Source organism: Cyprinodon tularosa, unplaced genomic scaffold (genome assembly GCF_016077235.1).
Source record: "Cyprinodon tularosa strain WSP-4 unplaced genomic scaffold, ASM1607723v1 ctg673, whole genome shotgun sequence".
Classification (NCBI taxonomy): Eukaryota; Metazoa; Chordata; class Actinopteri; order Cyprinodontiformes; family Cyprinodontidae; genus Cyprinodon; species Cyprinodon tularosa.
Window position 1 is genome coordinate 272,302 of NW_024039422.1, and position 27,126 is coordinate 299,427.

The 27,126-nt window shown below is 36.9% G+C and overlaps 1 protein-coding gene across 1 annotated transcript in view; it reads left to right on the plus strand.

Moving 5' to 3' along the window:
• The window catches only part of sh3kbp1 (SH3-domain kinase binding protein 1), a 75,399-nt gene that overhangs the window by 32,300 nt on the left and 15,973 nt on the right, over positions 1–27,126 (plus strand). The window contains exons 3-8 of the mRNA XM_038267441.1: positions 6,803–6,917; positions 8,643–8,749; positions 13,221–13,365; positions 13,452–13,528; positions 14,665–14,748; positions 26,107–26,176. Coding sequence (XP_038123369.1) covers positions 6,803–6,917; positions 8,643–8,749; positions 13,221–13,365; positions 13,452–13,528; positions 14,665–14,748; positions 26,107–26,176 — 598 coding nt within the window. The remainder of the gene's footprint in view (positions 1–6,802; positions 6,918–8,642; positions 8,750–13,220; positions 13,366–13,451; positions 13,529–14,664; positions 14,749–26,106; positions 26,177–27,126) is intronic.

The window sequence follows — 27,126 nt, forward strand, 5'->3', positions numbered from 1 at the left end:
TTGACATGCCATATGCTGATAGTTTTTTTGTGTGTGTGACAGGCTTCTTTTTATCAGTAACTACCAGCCATATCTAAAAACCACATAAGTCACAGGGGAAATTCTCAGTACATGCAGTTCTGTTAAATATTTATAATTGCATTCATCCTTTTTACAGTTTAGTTTTTCTTAATCTTGTGTTCCCTTAAACTTTTAAGGGAACAAGCAGCTCATATTAGAGCATATTTCTCCATCAGCAGAGGAGAGAGATTTCGCAACGTTGTAGTTTTAAAAGGTAGTGCTGAGAAGAAAATTCAACAATGTTCTCATTGTATTAAGAATGCAAAAAAAAAAAAAAACTCAGATTGCATGCAAAATCCAGGTTCACCTAAAAAAGTAGAATGTCATCAACTGGTTTATTTCAGCTATTTAATCGATAAGGAAAAGTCGAATCCTTGCATTAGATTTAGTACATTGTTCATCTTAAGGTTTGCATGTATAAAAACATATGCAAACCTGACAGTATGTCCAAAGCTGATCTACTAACCAGTTGCAAATTGAAATGCATATCTTAAGTAAACAGAACAAAAGGTGCAAACACTTTTGCATGTTCGCCTTCATGACTATGCAGAGCGCATACCAAAACGTGCAACATACTGGGAGGAGGAAATGCAAATGTATCGACTTACAACCCGCAAAGCGAATTATCAACTTGAAAAAGATTAAAGACAGTTTCTAAGTTAAATTTTTTTGAAAATCCTGTGCAAATACGCATGTAAAAATGTATGCAATTATTACTGGTAACGGACGTATGACCTACCCAAAAGAGAGAATATCACTTGTGTCAAAATACTTATTTGGACTATCAGAAATTTCAAAAGTAAAGACATGTCAGCTGTTCAGCAATGTTATTTTTTAAGCTGCAATAATCATAAATTTAAGGTTTACAGCACCGTTATTTTAAGATAACATAGGAAAAGAGCTTCCACACAGCCCAAATATGGGACTGATGAAGGGAGTGGGACACAGACAAACTTTGTAAAAGAAAAGGAAAACAAATATAAAATTTTATGATTGATTTTAAATATTGTTTCATTTTTATAAGCAAAAAAAAAAAAAAAAAAATAGAAAAGGCCAACAAGGAACACAAATCCGTTTGAGTTTTATAGATTTGAGGAAGACTAACCCCTTGTAGCCCTCTCTTGCAAATAAGAGACAAAGCTGTTGTGTTACGCACATAGATAATATAGAATGTGCATTCCCTCATTGCCAGTTTTTACACTGTTATAAATGTTTTCACAAATTTCTCACATACCTACATTTCTAATTATTTTAAAACTAAATAGAAAGTTTAGAAATTATAAATAATTATAAAAGAAATTAGGTAAAGCTTTCTTCTACAGTACATCGATAACCATGTAATAACATGGTAATAACATAGCAAGTTGCTGTATAGTACTTGGTAACAAGAAAAACTTTTTGGGGTTTTTTACCCCAAGATTAAGGTTTATGATTTCAAAATAATAACCTACATGTAATAATTACAATTGTATGTGACTATGTAACGTAATTACCATTAAGTTACCACATAACATTTTCTATTATTGGCCACCTCCTAAACATATAAAACTGAACTCAAGTTACATATAAATAAGCTTTAGTTTAGACAATTTGCTTGCTGTCTTCTAGGTTTGGTTTTCTCTTATATACCAAGTAATAAACTGCATTTTAACAGATAACACTTTTATTTATTGCTGTCTGCGAAATTAATATGAGTTACCCGGTAATAAGGGTTTGAAATCTAAGTCTGACTTTACCTTGTTCGCCTAAAATTTGAAGAAAAGCTATTCTTAAGATTCTCCATAAAGTTTTTCTTGTTGCCTAGTAATATAGTGTAACTTGCTATGTCATTACCTGGTTATTACATGGTTATTAATGTACTGAAAAAGAAAGCGTTACCAAAAATTATTCCACGATGTTCCGTTTCTGTCTCTATGTATGACTGGTATATTATGGGCTTCCTTGCACTGCAATGTCTTTTTGTCAGCAGGAGGTTGTAAGAAGTCGGAGTAGGTAAATACAGCCGTTTAAAGCTTCATTTTTCTGTAGGTCTGGCGGCTGCTTTAAAACTTCCTTTCCAGGTTTAATGATTTATATTTAATCGTTAAGTTTTATTTTTTCTTCCATTGTTTTGTAGTACTTTATGCTACATATGTGTAAAGTACATCATTAGTAATATACATTTTTTTATTTATGTTGTTGTTATTATACTTCTTCTTGGTTATTATCATCATTATTATCTCTAACACAATAGCTAACACAATAACTTGGAACATTTTTCTTTAATTGCCTCTCTGCTTTAACTGCCTGAAGCGCATGCAGTTTTCTCATTCAGTTAGCTCAATCTGACCACTTTTGAAACTATTATCCATTCTTTGTAGATCACATGCAACACGTTCACTATTTGCATGTACTTTTTTTCTTAAGAAATGTGATGCTCCTTATTTAGATTTATATAGAGATTTTATTATTTTTTTTCACTATGGATTATAGGTAATAAAAACCCAAAACTTTTAAGTCACAAAGAATCTCTTTCTTTTTACAGTGCATGAAGTAACCTCTAGTCCTTAGTTATATTTTTTACATTTTGCACAAATTATTCCAGGAAATGACTGTAGTTGCAGAGCGTGTTGTCAGTTTTTTAATGTTGCGTACTTTAAACTCTTCAACACAAGCCTTATGCTGTTTGCGGTCATAGGAAAAAACAAAAAAAAGCCACAGACTTATCTGCTTTCCATGTGCAGCCGTAAATAGATGTCATACTTTTTCAATCATCACATATCTTCCTGTTGGTGTTGATATCTGTCTTGGGTTCAAAAATGCTTTTTGAACAACTTTAAATGACAGCAGAAAGAGCAGGAGGTGAAAACATTTTATGAATTATATTTAATGTCAGAACTTCTGTAATTTTCCATGTTTTTGAAACTCACCCTAAAAATAAAGTCAGGTAGCGCTGGCTCTAAAGGTTATGCAGAAGTAGCACCGGTTGTTGCCAAACAAGCACAACATCATAGATTGTTTTAAGATATGTTTATATAGAAAATACAAGTTAGAATCCTATTTTTTATGAAAGAAAAGGGGAAACATTTTAAATCAGATTATTATTGTGATTTAATTGATAGAAATGCACTTTTTGTCAGTGTAATGCTCATTAAATCTATGTTACAAAATAAAAAAAAGAATATAATGGTATTGTTGCTGTTGTTGATTTTGATTTGAAATAATTCCATCCAATAGATAAACATTTAGCAAATTAGTGAGATCCTGTTCATACATTTTATTACATTTCTTTGTAGGGTTTGATAATAGTGAATTTATCATATAAACCACAACTTACAAAGGTCATGTCTATAAATAGTAAAAAAATAGAAATGAAGAACAAATTAAGGGCAATGGAAAAAACCAGAGGGGAGAGAATCTGGCTAAGTGGTGATAAAACTGACAGAGCTTCAACTCCTGGGAGGACTAATGAGTGGCATCACAAGAAAAAATAAAGAATGGTAAATGGTAAATGGCATGTACTTATATAGCGCCTTTATTCAAGTCAGGAGACTTGACCAAAGCGCTTTACACTACATTCATTCACCCATTCACGCACACACTGATGGTGGCAAGCTACATTGTAGCCACAGCTGCCCTGGGGCTCACTGAAAAGAAAAAAGTTGTTTCACCTCAGCAATGAAGGGCCTGATTTTTTTAGATTGCAATAAATGGCACTAAATTGCACATGCAGTTATTTTTCAGTGCTCGCAGTAAGTGGGTGTGTTTTGCAAAATGTCAAGACATGAGAACTGATATGGCTCCACCCATTAGAATCAGCAGATGCAAAATTTGTGGCAGCAGTTTAGTTTTCGATTTGAAAAACTGCTTTGCTCCTAGTTAATATTTACATTTATATTATTCATTAGTAAAGATGCACCGATCAGACACCTGGATCAGATATCGGCTCTGATATCGACTAATTAGCTGTATTGGAAATCGATCTCATATCGGATATCTGAGATTCAATCCAGTGCACTTTACATGGAATTGTTATTTCTTTCTTTTTGCTGCTCATTTGTTAATAAATAATATTAATTAAATGTATATCTATCTGAATGTGTAACTTTTTTTTTATGTTTATAACAAGGCTAAAGATATATGGTTCCTCCAATCTACAGTTGAATCAGATCAGTATCTAATATCAGCCGATACACTCAGCCCAGGTATTGAATTGGATCAGAAAACAATGGATCGGTGCATCTCTACTCATTAGCATATGATCTGCTTATTGATGAAGCCAAATGTGCATAAAAAAGTTTGCATATGCTGTCTGCTGAATTGCAAATGCAAATCACTTTCCACCCTCTTTGAAGATCTACTCTGCGCCAAGTAGTACATTTGCATGTGTTTTAAAACACGCAAACCTTCTGAAGATCAGGTCTTAAACAATAATAAACAAACAAAAACAGAAGGACACAAAGGCGGCTGATTATATTTTCATATATGGGGGGTTGTTTTGGATATATATATATATTTTTTCCTCAATAAATAACATCTAAAAAAAGTATTCTCTAATTAAGATATTTTGGTCTGTTTTTAGAATTAAACAGGTGACCTAACAATAATGTATAGCAGGGAAAATACTTTTTCCCTTTATTCAACCCTCCAGATCTTGTTTTTGTGTGGAGGGTATTACTGTAAATCCTGGACAATTCAATGTTTTGAAGTCCTGTTTTGCAGTGCTGACGTGCTTTACCATCATTTCTATTAGGCTTTCAAAGATACAAACAAACACACACAAAGTGACCCTAACACTACAGTGTACATAATGCAGGTGTTTCCTGTTCAGATATGGTGAATCACATTCTCTTCCTCTCCTGTTTTCTGCTGGGTTTCCTTTTACACACGACCACCTCCATATCCCTGCAGCAGGAATGGCAGCTATGGAGGAATGTGCCTCAGTGGCTTCCAAGTGCAGTGCAACTAGATGTTGGTCTCTTCCCGACTCACAAAATGCATTATTTACCTAAACATGAGCACTTTGATTTTATCCTCTATTTACATCCATTTGCTTCTGAAGAAGAAAAATCCCATGTGTATGCCTCTCGCATATCCGCTCATAAAATAGAGGAAGCCGTAGACTAACAAATGGCTGCTGTGTGATGGCGTGGGCAGCCCGGTGTTTCTCCTGCTCGAGACAGAGTTATTTTCAGCTGTCCGTCTGTGGGTTTGTGTCTGTGTGTGTAAAGTTTTTGAAATAACGTTTGGCTGCTGTGAGCAGAAAGGCAAAGCTGGCCTCTCTGCCGTCTGCCTGCACAACCATACATTGATTCACTCTTGCATTAGCCTACTTAACAAGCTCTAATGTGATGCAAAGCCACCATTTTAATCTGACTTGTGTGACCAAGGATTACTTCCTGACATTTCGCAGTCTTGTCTCACATCTCGGTTACTGTGCAACTAAAGAAAAAAAAAGACCTTTTATATTTTCCCAGAGAGCATGCGGTCACGGTAAAATGTTGAGGCAGTGCGGTCATCCTTCTGTTGAATGTTTACTGAACTGAATCACCAGCTACTGAACCACATGTTCCTCAGCTTGAGGTCAGATGCATGGAAGCAGATCCTAAAAACTTATTTCATTTAGTGATTAATTATTAGATACACACTCAACCAATGCGATGCACAGTGATCATTTTTGCAATCTTTTGGGAGCAAGTTGGAGTATATCAAACTAAAATATATGAATTCAAATTATTTGCATGCAGATATTAAATAAATTTTGTTTTAATTTGGTTTAATTTAAGACATTAAGAGAACTGAAACAACTAGAAGTTGTTTTGATCAAATGTAGCTTGATTCAAAGAGCAGATAAAGAATGTTAGTTTCGTTTTTTATGTAATATAAGTTTTAGAAGAAAAAAGTTTACTTCATATTTACTAGCAGATTTCAGGCTAATTGTTATCAACTTGATAAATATTACTTAGAATCTTTCAGCATTATTTCAGCTAAAAAAAAGAAGAAGTTTTATTGATTAGCCCAACTTGGGATTTTCTTCAGCCCCTTACTTTTTAATCTTCTACTTCCTGCTGGAAGAGGAGCACATCAGCCATATGTCAGATTTTAATTGGCGCCTTCACTGTGGGAAGCTTGAATCTACTGTCTGCAGACTGCAAATTATTCTGTTTGTAGTTACACAAAAAAAAAGAAAGAAGAAAGATCCAGCTTACACATAAAAAAAGAAAGAAAATAAAAATAAACTCCCCCTTATGTTGTTGAAGAAAGATGTTTTGTCATGTAAATATTTTTGGATCTGCTCATTAGGGCTTTAATGCCTCACCATGAGATTCAGAACCCGGTGTGTGCACTCGGGGTGAGTCAGCGTACCCGCTCCCGTCTGCTTCGCTGAGCTGCGCTCGCCACAGGCCAGCGCTTATGAAACAGTGTCATGATGAATGTGGTGGGAAGATGTGAACCATCGTGTCTATTTTTCCTTCTAGTCTCTGTTGAAGGTTTCTATGTCTACCCCTTTTAACGTTTTGTCTTGTCACAGTGTTTGGACGCTTGCCTTTCTCTGGGCTCTTTAATCCGGTTCTCGTGCTGTCTTGTGATTCCTTAGACAGAGAAAAAAATGACTGCAGTGTTGATGGTAGCTTACATGCATTAATAAGCTGCTGTTTAGAAATCCCCCTCCTTCACTAAATGTTGGAGCCTTTACTCTTTCATCCATTATGTTTTGTTTTTTTGGCTCATTCCTTCCTGTCTCCTCTGTCTTCCTATACAGGAGATAAAGAAGGACGGGAAGAGAGATGGAGGACAGTCTGGGATGATTAGGTCGGAGCTCTCCAACGGCAGGGCCAGCCCCGTGTCGGACACTAACGTGCGACCTGGAAAGAAAGGTGCGCCGCTCTGTCACACATGTCGACTCGTATGTTTATACACCACCATCATTAGATAACCTGTTGTCTGCAGGCTCACGCTTAGATCCTATTAGTCTGACGAAGGATTTGGGTCAAGGATTGCTCACCACTCTGTTGCTGATATGTAGATACTGCAAAATGCAAACACCAGGTTAGGTTGAAAGAGATAAAGGCCGAGGGCCTCTTTAAACAATCTTTGGTTTGGTTTGAATGATGATCAGTCTCTTTCTGAAGCCGGTGAACTAAACCTGCAAGAGACAGAGAATATTTCTGTTTTTGGTAAATGGAAAATATAAGAAATTGGTTTAAAATGAAGAAGAAAAGACAACAGAAAAATCAGATTTGCTGTATTAGAAAAAAACTAAAGACGACACCAAAACTTCTATATTCTTCATCCATCCATCCATCCATCCATCCATCCATCCATCCATCCATCCATCCATCCATCCATCCATCCATCCATCCATCCATCCATCCATCCATCCATCCATCCATCCATCCATCCATCCATCCATAAATCATAGTAACCTCAGAAATTGTTAAACTGTGTGTTTTGGAAACAAATCTATCATACCATAGGGTGTGTGACTTTAATCAAGAAAATCTGCAGCAAAGCACAGAAAGCTGATGCGAAGAAAGACGTCAGCATGTATAAACAACCTTTGAAAGGTGTAAAACCACAGCTAAGACTGATGAGCTGATGGTTTATTAAGGAACACGTGTATAGATGTAAACAACATGATAATTTACAGCACCTGAAGGTTTTCTTTTAAGTCAGTCTGAGAGAGCAATGAAAATGCGTGTATACACACACACACACATATATATATATATATATATATATATATATATATATATATATATATATATATATATATATATATATATATATATATATATATATATATATATATATATATATATATATTTATTCATTCATAAGCTACATAATTATAAATGCTGAACCTACCAGCAAAGAAATGATACGCAGTCATGAAAAAAAAAAATTGTCAGACCACTTTGTTCATAAAAAACTGTTTATGTAATCAATTACTATCTGTTTATTCCTGTGTGTCTCATGTGACTAAAACAGACAAAAATTAAAACATAGATTATGTCTAAAAGCTGTTTTTGGTAGAACACTGCAACTGGCACGGTTTTAATGTGCTCGGTGTCATGAAAAAATGGAAAACAGGCAGATCCATCCATCCGTCCGTCCGTCCGTCCGTCCATCCATCCATCCATCCATCCACCTTACATTACACTCTTAGTACCTGTTTTTGTTGTAGTGATTATATTTCATAAATGCAACTGTACATTTGGGTGTTCCAAACATTGAAATTAGCAAAAACTAAAGAAAAATTGGGTGGTCTATTATATTTTTTTTGCATGATTGCATATGGCGATATAAACACATTTTCTCATATCCCTGCTGATGTGTCTCACATTGACTGAAAGCAAACTGCAGGGACACCATGTGGAGGAAAAGAGGAACTGCAGTGTCATGTCTAAATGCCCTGGCTGATGTGAGATGATTTAAGAGCCCTAATGAGGCTAATGGGTTTGGGCCAAACAACTGCGAGGCTTAGTAGAAGTATGTGTGAGTCAGTTATGTTTGGACAGAGAAGCTGGAGATATAGTGTCAAGATTTGACAAGGACATCATTAATTGAGGCTGATTTGTCTAATATTGTATACGGTACAGGAGAGCAAATCCGCAAGCGAAGATGTAAGGCCTCCTTCAGCTATGCACCGCAGCATGAAGACGAACTGGAGTTGAAAGTAGGAGATGTCATTGAAATCATTGCAGAGGTGAGGCTCTTTTTTAAAATTTCTTTTAAAATCCACAAAACAACTCTAGACTCTACATTTCATACATATAAAACATGTATCTAAGGGAGCACTATTAAAGGCCTTAAAAAATTAGCTTTTATTAAAGTTCTTATAATTCACACCTTAGAGTGTCTACAAAAGTTTAAAATCAAATCTGTTCCCAGCGTGTAACATGAAAGCTCATCCCGAGAAGGGATGGCCTGATCCCAGTTTTTTGGTTCCTGAGCCGATTTGAATTTTTTTAATTATTAGTTTTAGCGATTACAATCCGATACTGATCAATACCGACCCGATACCTATAGTATCAAAGGAACTCCCTCAAAAAATGTTTGTATTTCCTTAAATACAACTGAAAACAGGTCAAAATTTGATATTTCAGCAGCATCATAATGCAAAACATATTGCAAAATCTGGACAGAACAGATTTTTTAGAATATTGAATATATATTTCTACAATATTGACCTACAGGTGCTGGTCATAAAATTAGAATATCATGAAAAAGTAGATTGATTTCAGTAATTCCATTTAAAAAGTGAAACTTGTATATTATATTCATACATTACATACAAACTCATATATTTCAGATGTTTATTTTGTTTAATTTTGATGATTACAAATGACAACAAATGAAAATCTCAAATTCATCATATCAGAAAATTAGAATATTGTGAAAAGGTTCAAAATTGATGGCCCCTGGTGCCACACTCTAATCAGCTAATTAACTCAAACCACCTGCAAAAGCCTTTAAATGGTCTTTCAGTCTAGTTCTATAGGCTACACAATCATGGGGAAGACTGCTGACTTGACAGTTGTCCAAAAGACGACCATCGACACCTTGCACAAGGAGGGCAAGACACAAAAGGTCATCGCTAAAGAGGCTGGCTGTTCACAGAGCTCAGTGTCCAAGCACATTAATAGAGAGGCGAAGGGAAGGAAAAGATGTGGTCGAAAAAAGTGTACAAGCAAGAGAGATAACCGCACCCTGGAGCGGATTGTGAAACAAAACCCATTCAAAAATGTGGGGGAGATTCACAAAGAGTGGACTGCAGCTGGAGTGAGTGCTTCAAGAACCACCACACACACAGACGTATGAAAGACATGGGTTTCTGCTGTCGCATTCCTTGTGTCAAGCCACTCTTGAACCACAGACAGCGTCAGAAGCGTCTTGCCTGGGCTAAAGAGAAACAGGACTGGACTGCTGGTGAGTGGTCCAAAGTCATGTTCTCTGATGAAAGTAAATTTTGCATTTCCTTTGGAAATCAAGGTCCCAGAGTCTGGAGGAAAAGAAGAGAGGCACTTCATCCACGTTGCTTGAAGTCCAGTGTAAAGTTTCCACAGTCAGTGATGGTTTGGGGTGCCATGTCATCTGCTGGTGTTGGTCCATTGTGTTTTCTGAGGTCCAGGGTCAACGCAGCCACATACCAGGAAGTTTTAGAGCACTTCATGCTTCCTGCAGCTGACCAACTTTTTGGAGATGCAGATTTCATTTTCCAACAGGACTTGGCACCTGCACACAGTGCCAAAGCTACCAGTACCTGGTTGAAGGACCATGGTATCCCTGTTCTTAATTGGCCAGCAAACTCTCCTGACCTTAACCCCATAGAAAATCTATGGGGTATTGTGAAGAAGAAGATGCAATACACCAGACCCAACAATTCAGAAGAGCTAAAAGCCACTATTAGAGCAACCTGGGCTATCATAACACCTGAGCAGTGCCACAGACTGATCGACTCCATGCCACGCCGCATTGCTGCAGTAATACAGGCCAAAGGAGGCCCAACTAAATACTGAGTGCTGTACATGCTCATACTTTTCATGTTCATACTTTTCAGTTGGCCAACATTTCTATAAATCCTTTGTTTTTATTGGTCTTCAGTAATATTCTAATTTTCTGATATGATGAATTTGAGATTTTCATTTGTTGTCATTTGTAATCATCAAAATTAAACAAAATAAACATCTGAAATATATGAGTTTGTATGTAATGTATGAATATAATATACAAGTTTCACTTTTTAAATGGAATTACTGAAATCAATCTACTTTTTCATGATATTCTAATTTTATGACCAGCACCTGTAAATCGCGTAGGGAGCTAAAGATTAGGGTGATGGCAAGAAGACCTTCCAACCTCAGTGACTAAGAGCTCATTACCAAACAGGAATTGTCAAAGAGGAAACACAGAGAAAAAGACTTTGATTCCTGAATAAATATTTCCACCAGTTTTTAATTAGAAAAGATTCCTTTTTCACTTAACTAGAACTTATTTTACTTTTCAAATTTATTGTTTCATTTTTTTTTTTTGCAGCCTACCACCATTGGTATGTGACTATGTGTGGCATTGGATGAAATGGCTGAATGTAGTATGAGGTGTTTGGGTCCTAGAAATGTATCAATCTCTATCACGTAAATGACATTTAAAAAGGCATTTACATTTAAATTTGTCAGAGGAATGGATAGGTTTTGTAAAGTGGGATTGCAGCCTGTGTGGCCCCACACTGTCTTTTATTAACCTGGGGGTAAAAATCTTAAGAAATATTTTTAATCATTGGGGTAAAAAGGGTACTTCTGTCATTATATATGTGAATAAAGTTTGAACACTTTCTTTGTTCCTAACTTAAAGTCAGATCTTTATTTTTAAACTCAGTGATTTCATTATAAAACATAAAGAAACCATAAAAATAAACAGCTTTTTTAGGGTCCTTTAGGGTAATTTATTGTATTATTGTTGTAAATGTGTTGCAGGGTTCTGTCTGCATCTTGTAGTTCTTACCATGACCTCTAGATGTCCTCAGCTGCCTGTGTTTTACTGTTCTTTTTTTCCCCCCCACTGTGCAAACAAGTAAACTAAACTTAACTCATCACACCTGATTTAACTCACAACCTTCCCCTTGCATTGCCATCCTTGTTTTCAAATGTCAACATTGTTAAGAGAAATTGTTTTAGAGCAGTATTTGGAAAGTGAGAGGAGACAAACAGGTTTTGGATCGATAGTGGGGAGAAAAAAAACTAAAAGAACTTAAATTAGATCAAATTAAATGTAGTCCAACTGTACCATTACCAGTAATCCTTCCCTGGATGATACCTGATACTACAGTTGATTTGATATGGGTAGAAAAGAAAAATGAAGGCAATATTAAACATTACCTGATACAGGAATATGTTAATAGTTGTTATGGTTATATTGAAATATATAGAGATGCATCTAAAAGTGTGAGTAATAGACTAGATATTGCATTTTATGTTCCAGATTTCAATATCAAAGTAAATAGGAGAATACATAATTAATTATCAGTATATACAGGTGAATTATTAGCAATAATATTATCATTACAATGGATAGAGGAACTGAGACCATTAAGATCAATTATATGTTCAGGTTCAGTTTCAGCTTTAATCAGTGTACAAAATAATTTTTCAGAAAGTAGACATTTTAATTGAAATACAGAAAGTTTCATGTCAAGTTCAAATAATGGGTAGTAGTGTTATATTTATTTGGATGCCAGCACATATAGGGATTAAAGGAAATGAAATTCCAGATAAGATTGCTAAGGAAGCATCACAAAATAAAACCACTGATATGATGATTAACTTAAGTAAGACAGAAATTAAAAGTATCATTAAACAAAGGATGAAGAAAAGATGGCAAAAACAATGGGAAGGGGAAAGGAGAGGAAAATGGTTTTATAGGATTCAGTGGAAAGTCAGAAAAATGAGGATAGCAGAAGGAAGAAGAGGAGAGGAAACAGTTATTTTAAGACTTAGATTTGGACATACAGGATTAAATAATACACTATTCAAAATAAGGAAACATGTCAGGCAAATGTGAACATTGTGGACAAGACGAAACAGTAGAACATGTAGTGATGTATTGTAATAGGTATGAAGAAGAAAGAATTTGGTTAGAGACCTAAATAAGGAGAAAGTTAAATTTGATGCGTTAGATATTGTGCAGAAAAAGTAAGAAACGTTTTCAATATTTATTTAAATATATAAAAATAACATGAATAATTAGGAGGATTTCGTATTTGTGAAGTAATATTATAGATATATAGATAAATAAATATAAATATCTTTATGAATAGGGCCATTCTGATCCACACTTCTCACCAGGTGGTGGCGTCGATGCACACTGAAAAGTTGTTTTCCAACTGCCATTAAACGCAACAAGACAAGAAGTAGTTTTAGTTAGAGAGTCACCAAAGTATGATGTATATTCAAATTTTAATGTTGGGCTTATTAGAGTAAATAAGGAAAAACAAACTATGTAACTTTTTTTTTTTACTTTATCTTTTAAAATGTCCTTTTTGTTGTGGAATCCTTCGTTTTGAGAAAAGTGAAACAAGTTAATTGTAAAGTGTTGTTTATCTCTTGATGTCAAGTTTCTGTTTTGATTTGATAGTTTCAAACTTCTCACAGTGTTTTTAATCTGCTTTATCATGTGCTTAGGTTGAGGAGGGATGGTGGGAAGGACTTCTTAATGGGAAGATTGGTATGTTTCCCTCCAATTTTACCAAAGAGATCCTGGCTGATTCGGACGCTCCCTGCCTGGAAACTCCTAACTCATCGGAGGAGACTCGGCAAAACCGCACTAGTATGTTAAAGAAAAACATGCATTCTGCGCCAGGCTTTGCTGTATGAATTGGTTTGGAATTGCTTTGTTTTTCTGTATGTCTCCAGGCAAAGACAGCCCTGGCAGTGAAAGTGATGGAGGAGACAGTCGGTCAGAATCAGGGTCAGAAGTCCAACCTAAGAAGGTAATCAGTCGCTTATTTTTGCATGTTGAATACATCTATAGTCATTTTTCATCTAAAATATCTGACGTTAAAAACTTTCCTCTTGGAATGATGACAGATTAGTCATTTGACTGAAGTCTGATTGGTACAGTGGTGGAAAAGTTTTTTTTTTTTTTTTTTTTTTATGTTCCTGTATCTGTTATTTTGTATTTTCATCTCTTTTTATTGATTTTTTTTGTATTATTTGTAAAGTGACCTTGAGTGTCAAGAAAGGCGCTGTTAAATAAAATGTATTATTATTATTATTATTAAAAGGAAAGTGAAGTCAGTGGGTTCCATCTGCTATATTGCCATTTAGTGTTTTACATCTGCAAGGGGTATATTTGGTGATAAGGTGCTATACACCTAAGAAATTAGGGGAAAAAATTATTTGGATGTATTTACCCTGTAAAATGTACAGAGAACGCTAAAGACTCTGTCAACGTTCAGCATTTCGCTTCGAAACAGATTCTTGATGATTAGGGATACTTGATCTACCCGTTTGGTTCCCCTCACCATCGTATGCAGGACGCTCTTTGTGCGCCACATTGAAGCTTAAGGTTTATGACATGTTTAGTCTTTCTGAATGTTGTGACGCTGCTGTTAGTTTCAAGTTCCACAGAAGTGTCGCATCTGGCCTGTTTCGTGATCCCTTTGATGTTCTCGCTGCCAGTTAGGCTATCCGAAATCTCACGGATAACTTCTGTCTTTGGTTTAAAGCCGCTGATGCTAAGAGATCTGAGCTGGTCAGGGCACCAGGTTGTTTTGTATAGTCTCTGTACTATGTACATCTGTCCATTTGAAGAGCAGTGGGCTGAGCACACGACCCTGAGGGATCCCAAGATTCATACGAAGGGATTTAAAGCGGTTTCCCAGTCATTAGGCTCAGAGTTCGGTCAGGAGGGAGTAGGGCAAGCATATGATGTCTTAGGGTTTTCAGGGCACTTGAACTTTCTAAAATGACAGACATGTTTTACTAGGGTAGAAATATCCTTCTATGTTATACCTCTATGTTATACCTCTTAATTGTGACCGGTTGCCAATTTCTTTTCTTTTTTTGTGTGTTTTTGGCTGTTTTAAAAGCAAAACCAGTTTAATTTGTTACACTTTCCTTCCAGGTCCAGGGGATTGGGTTCGGTAACATCTTTAAAGACCAGCCCATCAAGCTCAGACCACGCTCCATTGATCTAGATTCAGAGAAGGTCAGTCACTCACAACGTTGTGTGAACAAACCGCCCCATCAGAGGATACTCCATTTCCTTTAACGTCATCACCAGAAATCCTCAGACTTTTTAATGAATATGGTTGATAGTTAATGCCCATGAAAAAAAAACAGGCTGTGCAATGCATATTTTTAGACATTGCCTATTTTAAGTTTATAACTATCTCTGTTTTCGATAACTTCTTATACCTCAGTGTAAGGAAGTCTTACATTTAGCTCCTCCCAATTCTCTGTTTCAGTTTCACAGCACAGGAAGCGGTTTTATGTTAACACACACACAGAAATGCACACCCACACACACAGATGCACAGAGACATCCTGCAGGGATTTGACAAGCAAAGCAGAAGTGAGAGCTCTGCAGAGCAGACTTAGGGCGTCAGAAATACAGAGAGAGAGAGAGAGAGGAGGGGAAATAATACCGCTTTTCACTCTAGTCTACATGTTCACATGTTCTCCTGCTGCCTCTGCGCTGATGCAGCAAAGCTCCGACTTTAACAGAACGAGAACCGACGGTAGGCTCTGGATTTTTCTGCCTCTTCTCCTGTTCTTTTCTCACCTTTTTTAACATATTTTACTCATGCCTGCCTTTATTGTACTTCCTATTTCTTTTTTTATATTCATCATTAATGGGCTCAAAAGTTAACGTGACAATATCACATTTCTAATCCATGAAACGTATAAAATGAAAGAACAAGCAACAACAAATAACTATTGATGCATTTCTCAAGAGAAGATAGTAAAATATTAAAAGAAGGTCAGCAAAAACATTGTTTTTTTATATGAACTTTTAGATTGAGTTAATGTTATTTATGTTAATGGGTATACTAAGTGAGAAAACTGGGAATGTGACTTCCTTACATTTTTATATCTTTAAAAATAGCCTTTTTATTACGCGACTTAGTCTACAAACCAACTAAAAAGTCTCTTTTTTGCACTTATAATGAGATGAGCGAATTGCCAAACTTCAGACGTCGTCTGAAAGGTTTATATTCTGCTGGGTAAAAAGAGCCTTCATTCTATGTACACCTATATGATAAAAACAGACAAAAGGCCTGAAATCAAATTTTTGTCCTTCTTGTCCTCCCTTTTGATTACAAATATCAACAATAGAGAGATATATATGATTATATATAGATAAAAACAAACTGTTGAATGAAAGAACAAACAAATCTCCTTTTTAAAGTAATGGTATTGTCCCTAAAAGCTGTTATTGGTCATCAGAGCTTCCTGTTGCTCCTGTGGTGCAGATGTGTGTGTCTGAAGGAAGTTTGTGCTCCTGTCCCGCTGAGTGGGAGGTGAGTGTGTAACTTTACTGCAAGACAAGTCTCTGTGCTCCCTAATGAGGCTACAGAGGAGGTGATGGGAGGTGGGGGAGCGTCTCTGTCTGCCTGAGTCACACAGAGCCACGGTAACTTTATAGAACTGAGCTGGAAGGTCAGCTTAGCCTGCTGTATGAAATTTAGCTTCACAACTCTTAAAGGAAAAAATTAAATACTCTAAAATGCCATAAAACCTTTAAATACACCATAATCTGCATTTTTTACCATTGTTTTTAAGGAAGAGAGTAAATTTAAAATGTCCATCTAAAGGGCTTAATGGCTATATTAAAAGTATGATATAAGCTCTTTATACGGAGAACAATGTGTCACCTGGATCTACAGCAGGTTCACTAGATACAAAAGAATACAGACTGTTTTCCTAATGGAATGAGTCATTTATTAGCTAAAATACACTGCCTGGCCAAAAAAAAAGTCACCACCAAAAAAAAAGGTAATTCACTCTAATACTTTGTTGGACCGCCTTTAGCTTTGAGTACGTCATGCATTCGCTGTGGCATTGTTTCGATAAGCTTCTGCAGGGTCATAAGATTTATTTCCATCCAGTGTTGCATTAATTTTTCACCAAGATCTTGCATTGATGATGGTAGAGTCTGACCGCTGTGCAAAGCCCTCTCTAGCACATCCCAAAGATTCTCAATGGGGTTGAGGTCTGGACTCTGTGGTGGCCAATCCATGTGTGAAAATGATGAGTCATGCTCCCTGAACCAGTCTTTCACAATTTCAGCCCGATGAATCCTGGCATTGTCATCTTGGAATATGCGTGTGCCATCAGGGAAGAAAAAGTCCCTTGATGGAATAACCTGGTCATTCAGTATATTCAGGTAGTCAGTTGACCTCATTCTTTGAGCACATACTGTTGCTGAACCTAGACCTGACCAACTGCAGCAACCCCAGATCATAACACCGCCCCCACAGGCTTGTACAGTAGGCACTAGGCATGGTAGGTGCATCACTTCACCTGCCTCTCTTCTTACCCTGATTTACCCATCACTCTGGAACAGGATAAATCTGGACTCATCAGACCACATGACCTTCTTCCATTGCTATCACTGTCCAGAAGTACCCTGCGTCCTGCTTACTGACCACTTGGTGAGGCATCAGCCCTACACGACCTTAGCAGGGATAATATATGTCTACAATAAGACAGAACACCAGTTACAGCATTGTTCGGACATATGGCTCAAACAGTGTGTAAAATAAAACAGACAACTGCAACTGCAGCTGTTGTTTGCGAGCAGAATGTTTATCGGATAAGACGCTGCTTTCTCTGAAAGGAGGTTTTGCTTTTGTATGTGAACCCCTACTGTATAAAACATTCACAGGGCGTTTTATTAGCCCTTTATCCAAATAATCCTACTGGGTGTTAAGAATATTTTTTTTATCTGTGTCTGAGCTAAATTGGCAGCTAAAGTCTGATCGTGTCCCCTATGGCAAACTATGAGTGAATCAACGCTGAAATACGGTTAGGTAACCAATGAAGGGGGGTGCACAGTACCAGCTGGGGTGAAACGCAGAATCTGGTTGCGAAAAAGCCAACAGCCAGTGTTGAAAGGCGGAAGTGGTTGCGACAAACAACATGATATGATTCAATGTTGATTAGATGCTGGGATATTACTGAAATTTGATGATAAAACAAGATTGATTCAGTTGAGTCATTTCAACATTGTTTGATTAAATATAACAGGATGATTGTTCGATAGTTGATCCACCGTCAGTCGTTTTTAACCGTAATTTGACATTAAATGAACATCCTTTGCTATCTAGGATATCAGTATTTAGGTTCCCTTTCAGACACCCTTGATTTGTCTTTAAAGGATCAAACAAAAGGTGGAGAGAACAACGATTTAAATGTTGCAGCATTGCAGTGAACTTTAGTCTGATTATGGGGAGAAAAGTGAGGACTTGCAGAGTCACTGCATGACTCAGAAAAGCAGTTGTGAAGAATCTGCTGATAAATATCATCAGTGTAAAATCAGTGTAAAAATGCTGTTCAGAACTGGAGCAGTTGTTAGAATGTGTAACTGTTATTCGTACTTTTATTATTTTGTTGGTGAGATGTCTGTCTGAAATCAAAAAGTATCATCAGATGACACCTTTTGTCTAAAGAGCTCATTCATAATCTGTTTTTTAGGTTCCGGTCATGGCAGCTGACATACTGACTTAATTCAACTTAATCATGGTTTAATGTATAAATCCTCAAGCTCATCAGCTTACAGCTGCTCTGCTCTGTCCTTCTGTGTGTTTACATGTTTACAGATTTTTTTCTCTTTCGTAGCAATTAAAATACTTTGCATTTTGTAGGATACATGCCTCAGCATAACTGTAGTAGAGAAGGTAAAAAGGATTATAGCTGTTACTTAGTTCAGAGTTTCAGCATAGAGTTTAAACTTGAAAATGCAAAGGAAAGAACAAAGAATCTCAACCATCTTTCAGCACTAAGCCTCCAGAAAAGGATAAAAAAAAGAGAGCATCACTTTGGTATCAACACAGGCTAATGTGTTGGTACACCTACCATCTTTCTAATTGAAGGACAGTGGATTACTGGACAAACACCCCTAGATTGGCCTGCAGCTTGAAACATATTTACCAAGAATCGAGACATTTGTCCTTGTAGAGTTAGTCAGCTGCTGAGCTCACAGAAACTCCCCTCCACTGTAGCTTACGTTACACCCGCAAAAGAAAACACAGCAGAACAATGGCAAAGTAGGCATTTTTTTGGTTAGATAAGAAGGACCGAGAGAGCCTCGCATAAATGCTTTAATAAACTTGGAAGACATTTTATACAAATGCTTCTTCAAGCCAAGTAATGCTGACAGCAAGGAATGAGAAAAAGGAGCCTCTATGCTTCCTTTAGCATAGGAAGCTGCAATATTTCTATCAGACGGTGAGGAGCTATGTGGAACCCCACATTCTTAGGCACAGACCACCTCACCTGCTTAACGTGTACTCTTTATGTGTATTGGGTTTTATAATGGAGAGCTTCAGCCATTCCTTACATTTCTGTGACTTGTGTTTTTGTAGCTCTTTTTTGAAGGGCTGTAGTTCCTATTTGACATGTTTTCGTCCGTGCCGTAATGTCCGTTCTTTCATGAAATGATGTCTGGAAAGTTGTAGGATTCTCAGCAAGTTGGAGTTCCTTTCCTACCCATAGGATAGTGTCCTTTCTGTCGACCCCTTGCAAGGTGAAAGAGGAGAAGCTAGAAACAGAAGCACACTTTAAGCTACAGAATTACTATTTTCTGAGATCCAAAAATGGGAACTAACCATAATTATAGCCAAAAAACTTATCTAATGGCTGGGACTATGTTGATGCTATTTTATTACAAAACATATCATTCAGTGAAAAACATTTGCAGGTTTTCATTAAAGGTCCAAGAGTTTCTACAAAAAAACTTTAAAGTACATTCATTTATAGATTATAATACAGATCAAATTAGCAAAATAATATAAGACAATTGGTTTAGCATCAATTTACCAAACCTGAGACAAAGGTTTTTGAAAATTACAGCTGATTGAGGTCATTTGCTTTTCATATTTGTCTCGGACCACCACCTACAGGAATACAAAATGTTTTTACTAGATCTAAAGGTTCGAAAGGATACTTTAAAGGCACTTAGAGAAATGTAGGTGAAAGGTGAAGTCTAAAGGGTTTCTTTGGTTCATTACAGTCAGTGTGTTCGTATCTTATGCATTTGGATGTTCTACGTCCTATTTTATGCATAAGTCTAAACAGCTTCAACAGTTTTAATCTAAATGTTCATTGAATCGTTTCAATGTTACGTCGTTATCAGAAAACACGTAACTAAGAGCTGACAGAAGCGATAAACTGATAGGATCCATTGAAATACTTCCTTATATTTAAAGATTTAGCAATGAGACAGCTTTTTGCTTCCACACTATAGGCATGTTTGCTTTTATGAGAACTAAGGCATTTAACATTAAAGATCCTGGAGCAAGAAACATAAAAGCAGGATGCCCTTCCTGCAACAGCAGTGAAATATTTTTTACCTACTAAGTAGAAGTAGCATTGTCCTATATTGGCTCTGCTGTCTGCTTCATTATCACCAGTGCCAAGGCTGAATACCATCGGTAGCGTATCTTTTACACTGCAGAGATAGTGATTGGCTACAAGCTGTCGTCTAACAGCAAGGGGACCCATCTTAATCCAAACATTCAACTGTTTAAAATCTTACTCCCTAAAGCAGGAGCTGCTTGAGACCATGTCCAACAACCTGACATTTGTTATAAGGCTATTTTGACCAGCAGACAACAGCATGGTTAAAGTCAGAGGGAAATCCTGATTCCATCCCAAAGCCTCACAAGATGAAGCTGAGTTAAATTAATGATTTATATAGACAACACAGTCAGAGGGAACTATTTTCCTGGTCTGAATTGGTTTGGAAAGGACATTTTGTTAGAATTAAACTTTATTGGAACTAGAATTAAGCTTTATTGTCACAAGTACAAAGCAACGAAATTCACTCTCTGCATTAAACCCATCCCATTATTTGTATTTCCACACTTCCTTCCCAATTCTAATCTCTTCAAAGCTATATCTATCCATTTCCAGATACTGATCTGTCAGTTTGCCTATATAAAGCTTGACCTCTGTAGAAATCTGCTGTCTAAACATTGACTACTGTGATGCAATTCACCATCACTTTGCACAAAAAACTTTAATTCACTGTTCTACTTAAAGCGTTCCTTAATCTCATGTCTACTTTAAGCTATTTATGATAATTTATTAAATCATTCATGTTCTTCTATTGACCATGACCTTAATGTGTTTAATATGGAAAGTATTTAACTAGACTTAAAATATACCTTCACAATATAAGCTCAGGGATTAAAGTATTCCGGGCCCAGGTAGGATTTCCGGCTCGTAGCAATTGCCCATGGGTGAAAAAAAAAAATCACTTGGGGAAAAAAATTACCAGTAAATAAAAAAAAATTAAAAAATTAAAATCCTTGCGTTTGTCAGCCAATGGTGGCAAAGGAGCACTCTTAAACTAACAGTATTAGTCAATCAGAAGAAGGGGGCGCTTCTTAGGAAAGCGTGTAACTCCTCCTCTTGTTTCTTGCTCACGTCGCCAGATAGATTGTGGTGCAGTGCTGAAGTTCTACACGGAGTGCCACCCTGCGCCGTTTCAACTAATAGACGTGTTAAAAGTCAAAAAATAAATAAATTAAACTTTGTGTTTGGAGAGAAGGAGGATAGAAGGAACGGAATTGCATGGAGTGGGCATAATGCAATTCAGGAACTGCAGGGAAGATCTTACAACCATAGATAATAGTCTCAAAAATAAATAGCACTGGGCATGGTTGGAGGAGACAGGGCGAGATGGCAAGCCATTTAGCAGCTGGTGCAGGAAGTTAGGTGAACCAGGCTCTTGCTTCTTCACGCTGTGCTCCAGGAAGCTTATTTACGCATCAGGCAGCAAAAAGGTGCCACACAAATATGAGTTATAGACCTGGTCATCAAGATGCTGTTCGTGCGAGCCCACACGCTACACGTTTTCCGGGAGCTATGGCAACAGCTGATGTACCAGCGTCAATGAAAGTTAAAGATAAGGGTTTGGGCTTTCCTCGCCGAACACGACCTCTCTTTCACACTATATATAGATGCACTTTTTCTATCCTCTGGCGGTTTTTGGTATTGGATTTTCAAAATTCACATTTAGTCTTGAATCATTCATGCAATCTCTGATCACATGGCCCCACACCTTCCTGGCATGGCTTGAAAATACACACACAAACATGCACGCACATATATATATATATATATATATATATATATATATATATATATATATATATATATATATATATATATATATATAGATATATATATATATATATATATAGATAGATAGATATATATATATATAGATAGATAGATAGATAGATAGATAGACAGACAGACAGACAGACAGACAGACAGACAGACAGACAGACAGACAGACAGACAGACAGACAGACAGACAGACAGACAGACAGACAGACAAACAGACAGACAGACATATATAGTTTCTTGCCTGCGTGGAAAAAGTTAAGGCTCAGGATTTTTTTTTGCTTTAATCCCTGTAAGCCCTTCAGAGGCATTTGAACCACTAATAGTAGTAAAATCAGGACTAAGAAGGTTACTATTAACTGAACCGTTTGGCCTTGAAAAGTCTCACACGTCAGTCCAAGTTTTGACTGCTATCCGTAGAAATAGCTGGTTATTTACTCCGCTGTCTGCTGTGGTTATTACTCAGAGCTCGCACCTCCACATGCCTGTCATTAGTTAGGGAATGAGGGAGGGATGTAAGGAGGGAGGGAGGAAGTGTTGGAGGGAGAGGTCGAGCTGAACAGAGCCGTGTGTGTGTTCAGACAGACTGCGCGCTGTGAATGTGTGTGTTTTCCTGGGGAAGAACCACCCTGGTTCCACAAACACCAGCGAGGGATCCACTCCAGCTGGGTTACAACGGCCGCTTTAACGGTAGCCCGCTCACATGGTTATCTTCGTCAGCATGTCGGCTGCCTGGTTTCTGTGATGAATCTATTCATAGGATGAATTAGTGTTTATGAGGGAAACCAAATATATTGATATATGTATTATTTATCCTTTTATCTCATTTTATGTTTAAGGTTCAGCTGGATAGAGATGAGGATTTTTCTTTCTTTTTTGAGCAAAAACAACCAAGTTTAAGATTTGTAAACTTGGAGGAGGGTTGCAGACGAGGCTAAAGTAGTCAGACTCACTTCTGCTTTTACCAGAAACAGCAGATACACTGGAAAAAATCTAAATCTAGATAAGTATTTTTTTCTTAAAATACTGCATTTTTTCTGGAAGTGAGGAGGTAAATGAGACGCTTTGCCAATGGAACAAGACAATTAACATTAAAGAGAAGAACAAACAATTGCATTGTCTTATTTTAAGGGCATATATCTAATTATGTTATTTTAAGAGTACAAATACTCATTCCATTGGCAGATCATCTTATTTACCAGCTCAGATTAGGGGTAAATACACTTAATTTAATAAATGTTTACTTGTTTCTGGATCGTTTTTGCAGTGTAGCAGTTTGCTAGATATTACCTTCCAACTTTGAAGGCTGCAATTTTAAACCAGCAGTTTAGCTGAACCCAAGAAATGATGCAGATATTTAAGGTCCACATAAAAAAAAAAAAAAAAAAAAAAAGAAAATTTGTTGGGAGCCATTTGTTTTTCTGGTAGTTTTTCTGACCCGTCATAAATTGGCCATAAGTTAAATGCTGACATAGGTTCTGTTGTTTCGAATTAAAGTCTGAAATTCTGTACCACTGATACCTCACCTCTAAAAATGTCTAACAGGATAACATTTTTTGGATATTAAAAAAAGTAATTTAGCCTCCCCCTGTCTAAATAGTTCCATTTTTAACTTAGGTTAAGATGCTAAAGATACTGACTACTACTAGCTATGTTTACATGCATAAAATTTCCTTAATCTGATCCTCGGTTGATCGGAAAGTCTTAATCTTTGTATACCATCCATACATTTTCTGACACGCTTAATCTTGGGGTTGCAAGGGGTGCTGGTGCCTATTTCCAGCTGTCTACTATGGGCGAGAGGCAGGGTACACCCTGGACAGGTCGCCAGTCCATCGCAGGGCAACACAGACACAAACAACTATGCACACACACACTCACACCTAATGAGAATTTAGAGAAGCCAATTAACCTAACAGTCATGTTTTTGGACTGTTGGAGGAAGCCTTGCAGCAGAACCCACAACCTTCTTGCTGAAAGGCAGCAGTGCTACCCACTGCACCACTGTTGTTTACATCAACAATCAATAGAAAGATCCGATCATGACATGTGTATACTGTACCTGTACCAAGTATTAGATTGGATGATGTCATTTAAGCATGCACAGAGCGCTCTAGTTTATTGCAAAAACCGGCGGAAAAACAGTGGTTTCGAATGTAAATCGAAGGATTGACGGTTTAAACCCCATCTCCGACTTTCAGTGTTGTTGTGTCCTTGGGCATTGTCTACTGATGGTTGTCAGAGGGCCCGGTGGCGCCAGTGTACGGCAGCCTCACTTCTGTTAGTGAGCCCCAGGGCAGCTGTTGCTACAATGTAGCTTGCCACCATCAGTGTGTGAGTGTGTGCGCGAATGGGTAAATGACTGAATGTAGTGTAAAGCGCTTTGGTCAAGTCTCTTGACTTGAAAAAGTCCTATATAGGTACAGGCCATTTTACCATTACGCTGACGTTAGTCCCAAGTGCAGTGGCAATTATTTTACTCCAAATATCCAAATAGGTGTGCAGAGGGACCGCAATCGGAATGGTAATCAGCAAAAAGCACCGCTCTCTTTGGAACGAAATTTCTTTCCGATTGGATTAGAATGTCGGACATGTTTACAAAAAGCAATTTTTACCTGATCGGGCCTTCAATCTAATTATTTGTGTCCATGTAGGTAAACGTAGCTACCAATTGTTAACTGTTAACCAATTTCCAGCTCTTACATCGCATATTATAGAGATTTACAGATCTAGCAGTCTAACAATTCCATTGTTGTTTATATTTGCCCAGTGTCAAACCATGCTGTATTAGTATGTAATTTTACTGAGTAAAGATGGTAGTTTGCTTGTGTCTTTTTACATTTCACTACCTAAAGCTATATTTGGAATTTTAAAGCATCATTACTCTAATACTAATAATTATTGATGTTGTAAAAAATGTTTTATCTGACATTCCGTAATTGCATGCACCTTATACTTTTTCATACTGTTATTTTTGTTAAATATAAGTATTATGTTATTTAAGAAAATATAGCCATAATTTGAGCTGATTAACTTAAGTATGCTAACATTAACATTTGCATTGTTATACATTTAGTAAACCTGAAATTTCATATGTTTTTATGTAATAATTGCTTTAAATTTGTACTATTTTCCTTTGGTCTTTATTCGTTTCCCACAAACCTTCAAGAGGTCTTTCAGCTAAATAAATGTGTGCTAATTTGCAGAATGTAGCATTCTAATATGAATCATAATATTGTTATTCATCGGTTAGGTCTAGGAAGTTATATTAATAATCATGTTGTGTGTACTTTTTATAGGTTTAGCACTGCGGTGCAGTTTGTTCCTCTGTTGCTAGACAAAGTTCTCGGTTCAAACTCTGACCTGAGGTCTTTTTGCAACTAATATGAATGTTGTTCCCATTTATCTGTGGGTTTTCCCCGCATTCTCCAGCTTCCTTCCATAGTCCAAAGATATGAGGTTGGATTGGTGCTTTTGGATTGGATTGGATGGATGGATGGATGGATGGATGGATGGATGGATGGATGGATGGATGGATGGATGGATGGATGGATGGATTGATTTTTGGTGGTTAGCATTTAGCCATAGAAATTAGATGTAGAGACTGGCTAAATATTTCGAATTTAATGTGCAAATATTTACCCTGAACCCCAGTAACTAGTTCAGTAACATTTATTTTATTCTATTTCTGGCAAATATAAGTAATGCTATCCAATAATTGCATCTGAACTAATGTGGCAAACTCCTTCAGCCTACGCTTCTGTCTCTGCAACTTGAGGGTTGTCGGTTCAAGCCCCAACTCCAGCGTCCTGTATTTAAATGATCCAGCTGGAAAAAATGAAATAAAAATAGAGTAATTCCTGTATTCATGTTAATTTTTGTTGAAACCTTTGGTCTTTAGACAAGGTTCCTTCAGTCTGAGGAGTTGTCAATAAACCCAGCCTCATAAGCAGTACATTCACACAGTGGAGGAACAAAACACAAAATAATGAGACATAGCCTCATTGTAACTTTTAGTGATAAGGTCAGATTGATTCAAGGTCCTTTTCTGCTCAGTCATTGTTTCCTCAGCTTCTTATAAGACAACCCTAAAAAGACATTCTTTGCTGCAAGTTCATACTGCAGCAAAGAGAGGAAGTATCGAACCAACTGAGCCTGTTGGCGTTGTGTCTGAGAATCTAAAGGTTTCCTGTCATATGTGCCCCAGGTCAACGAAGGGAAAGGCGTGAACGTAGCAGCTGAAAGCATGAAGACAGAACCTGACAGCAAAACTAAAGGTGAGAAGTTTCAGCTAAGGTGAAAAAACTCTGCAACATCTTTATTTCTGTAACTTAGGCAGTCATAATCCTTTAAGTAGCTAATTTCTTTATCACTTCCTTTTATTGTAGCCCAGGTTTCCTTTCATTCTGATAGACTATTGTTTCTTATCATCATTACCTTAGCATTGTTCGTGTTTTGATTGTGGAAATGACTGGCATCCTAGATTTTCAAATTGGATAGAAAAGCATTGTAAAAGAAAAGAAAAACAGGAACAGAGTATTTATATTTTCCTTAATCAGGGAGCTGAATACAATCGAACTCAAATCTAGATATAGAGATTGTCTCGAGGAAGGAAGGAGTTTGAAATTCATTTATTGCATAAAAGTGATAAACAATTGCTTCAATCGAACAGCTTTCAATTCATATAGTATGTAGAGAAATGTATTACCTGGTGGTCTGACATGTCAGTTGTTTTTTTTTTTTTTAAATATCTCCGATATAGAAACTCAGTAAAGACAAACCTCAAACGAGATGCAACCAGAACTGCAGTAAAATCTGTTTCTGCAAATTATTGACCCAGGAGCTGCTCATTTTAAAGCTACAGACACTGTTTTCTATTCTCAGGGTTCTTCAAGCTTTTCAGAGATTCTTATATGAAATTTAAATAGGTCCATCCGTAACTGATGTCACTTCAGAAAGGCTGTCCCTGTGGAGAACAAAGTTATAAAGCTGCTACAGCACATTCAAACCCGCCAGCTGCAGGGCAGGCAAATAAAAAAAACAGAAACCATGACAGAACATACAAATACAAGACAGAGAAAAAACTGTAAATCCTACTGTTCACAACTTAGCAATTTTGTCATTATATTTGGCGACTTTTCACACCCCTTCAGCAATGTTTTTCCAAAAATGTTACTGCCGATTAATCTGATGACTTTTGTTCTGTGTTGTTTGAGACTTTGGTGAC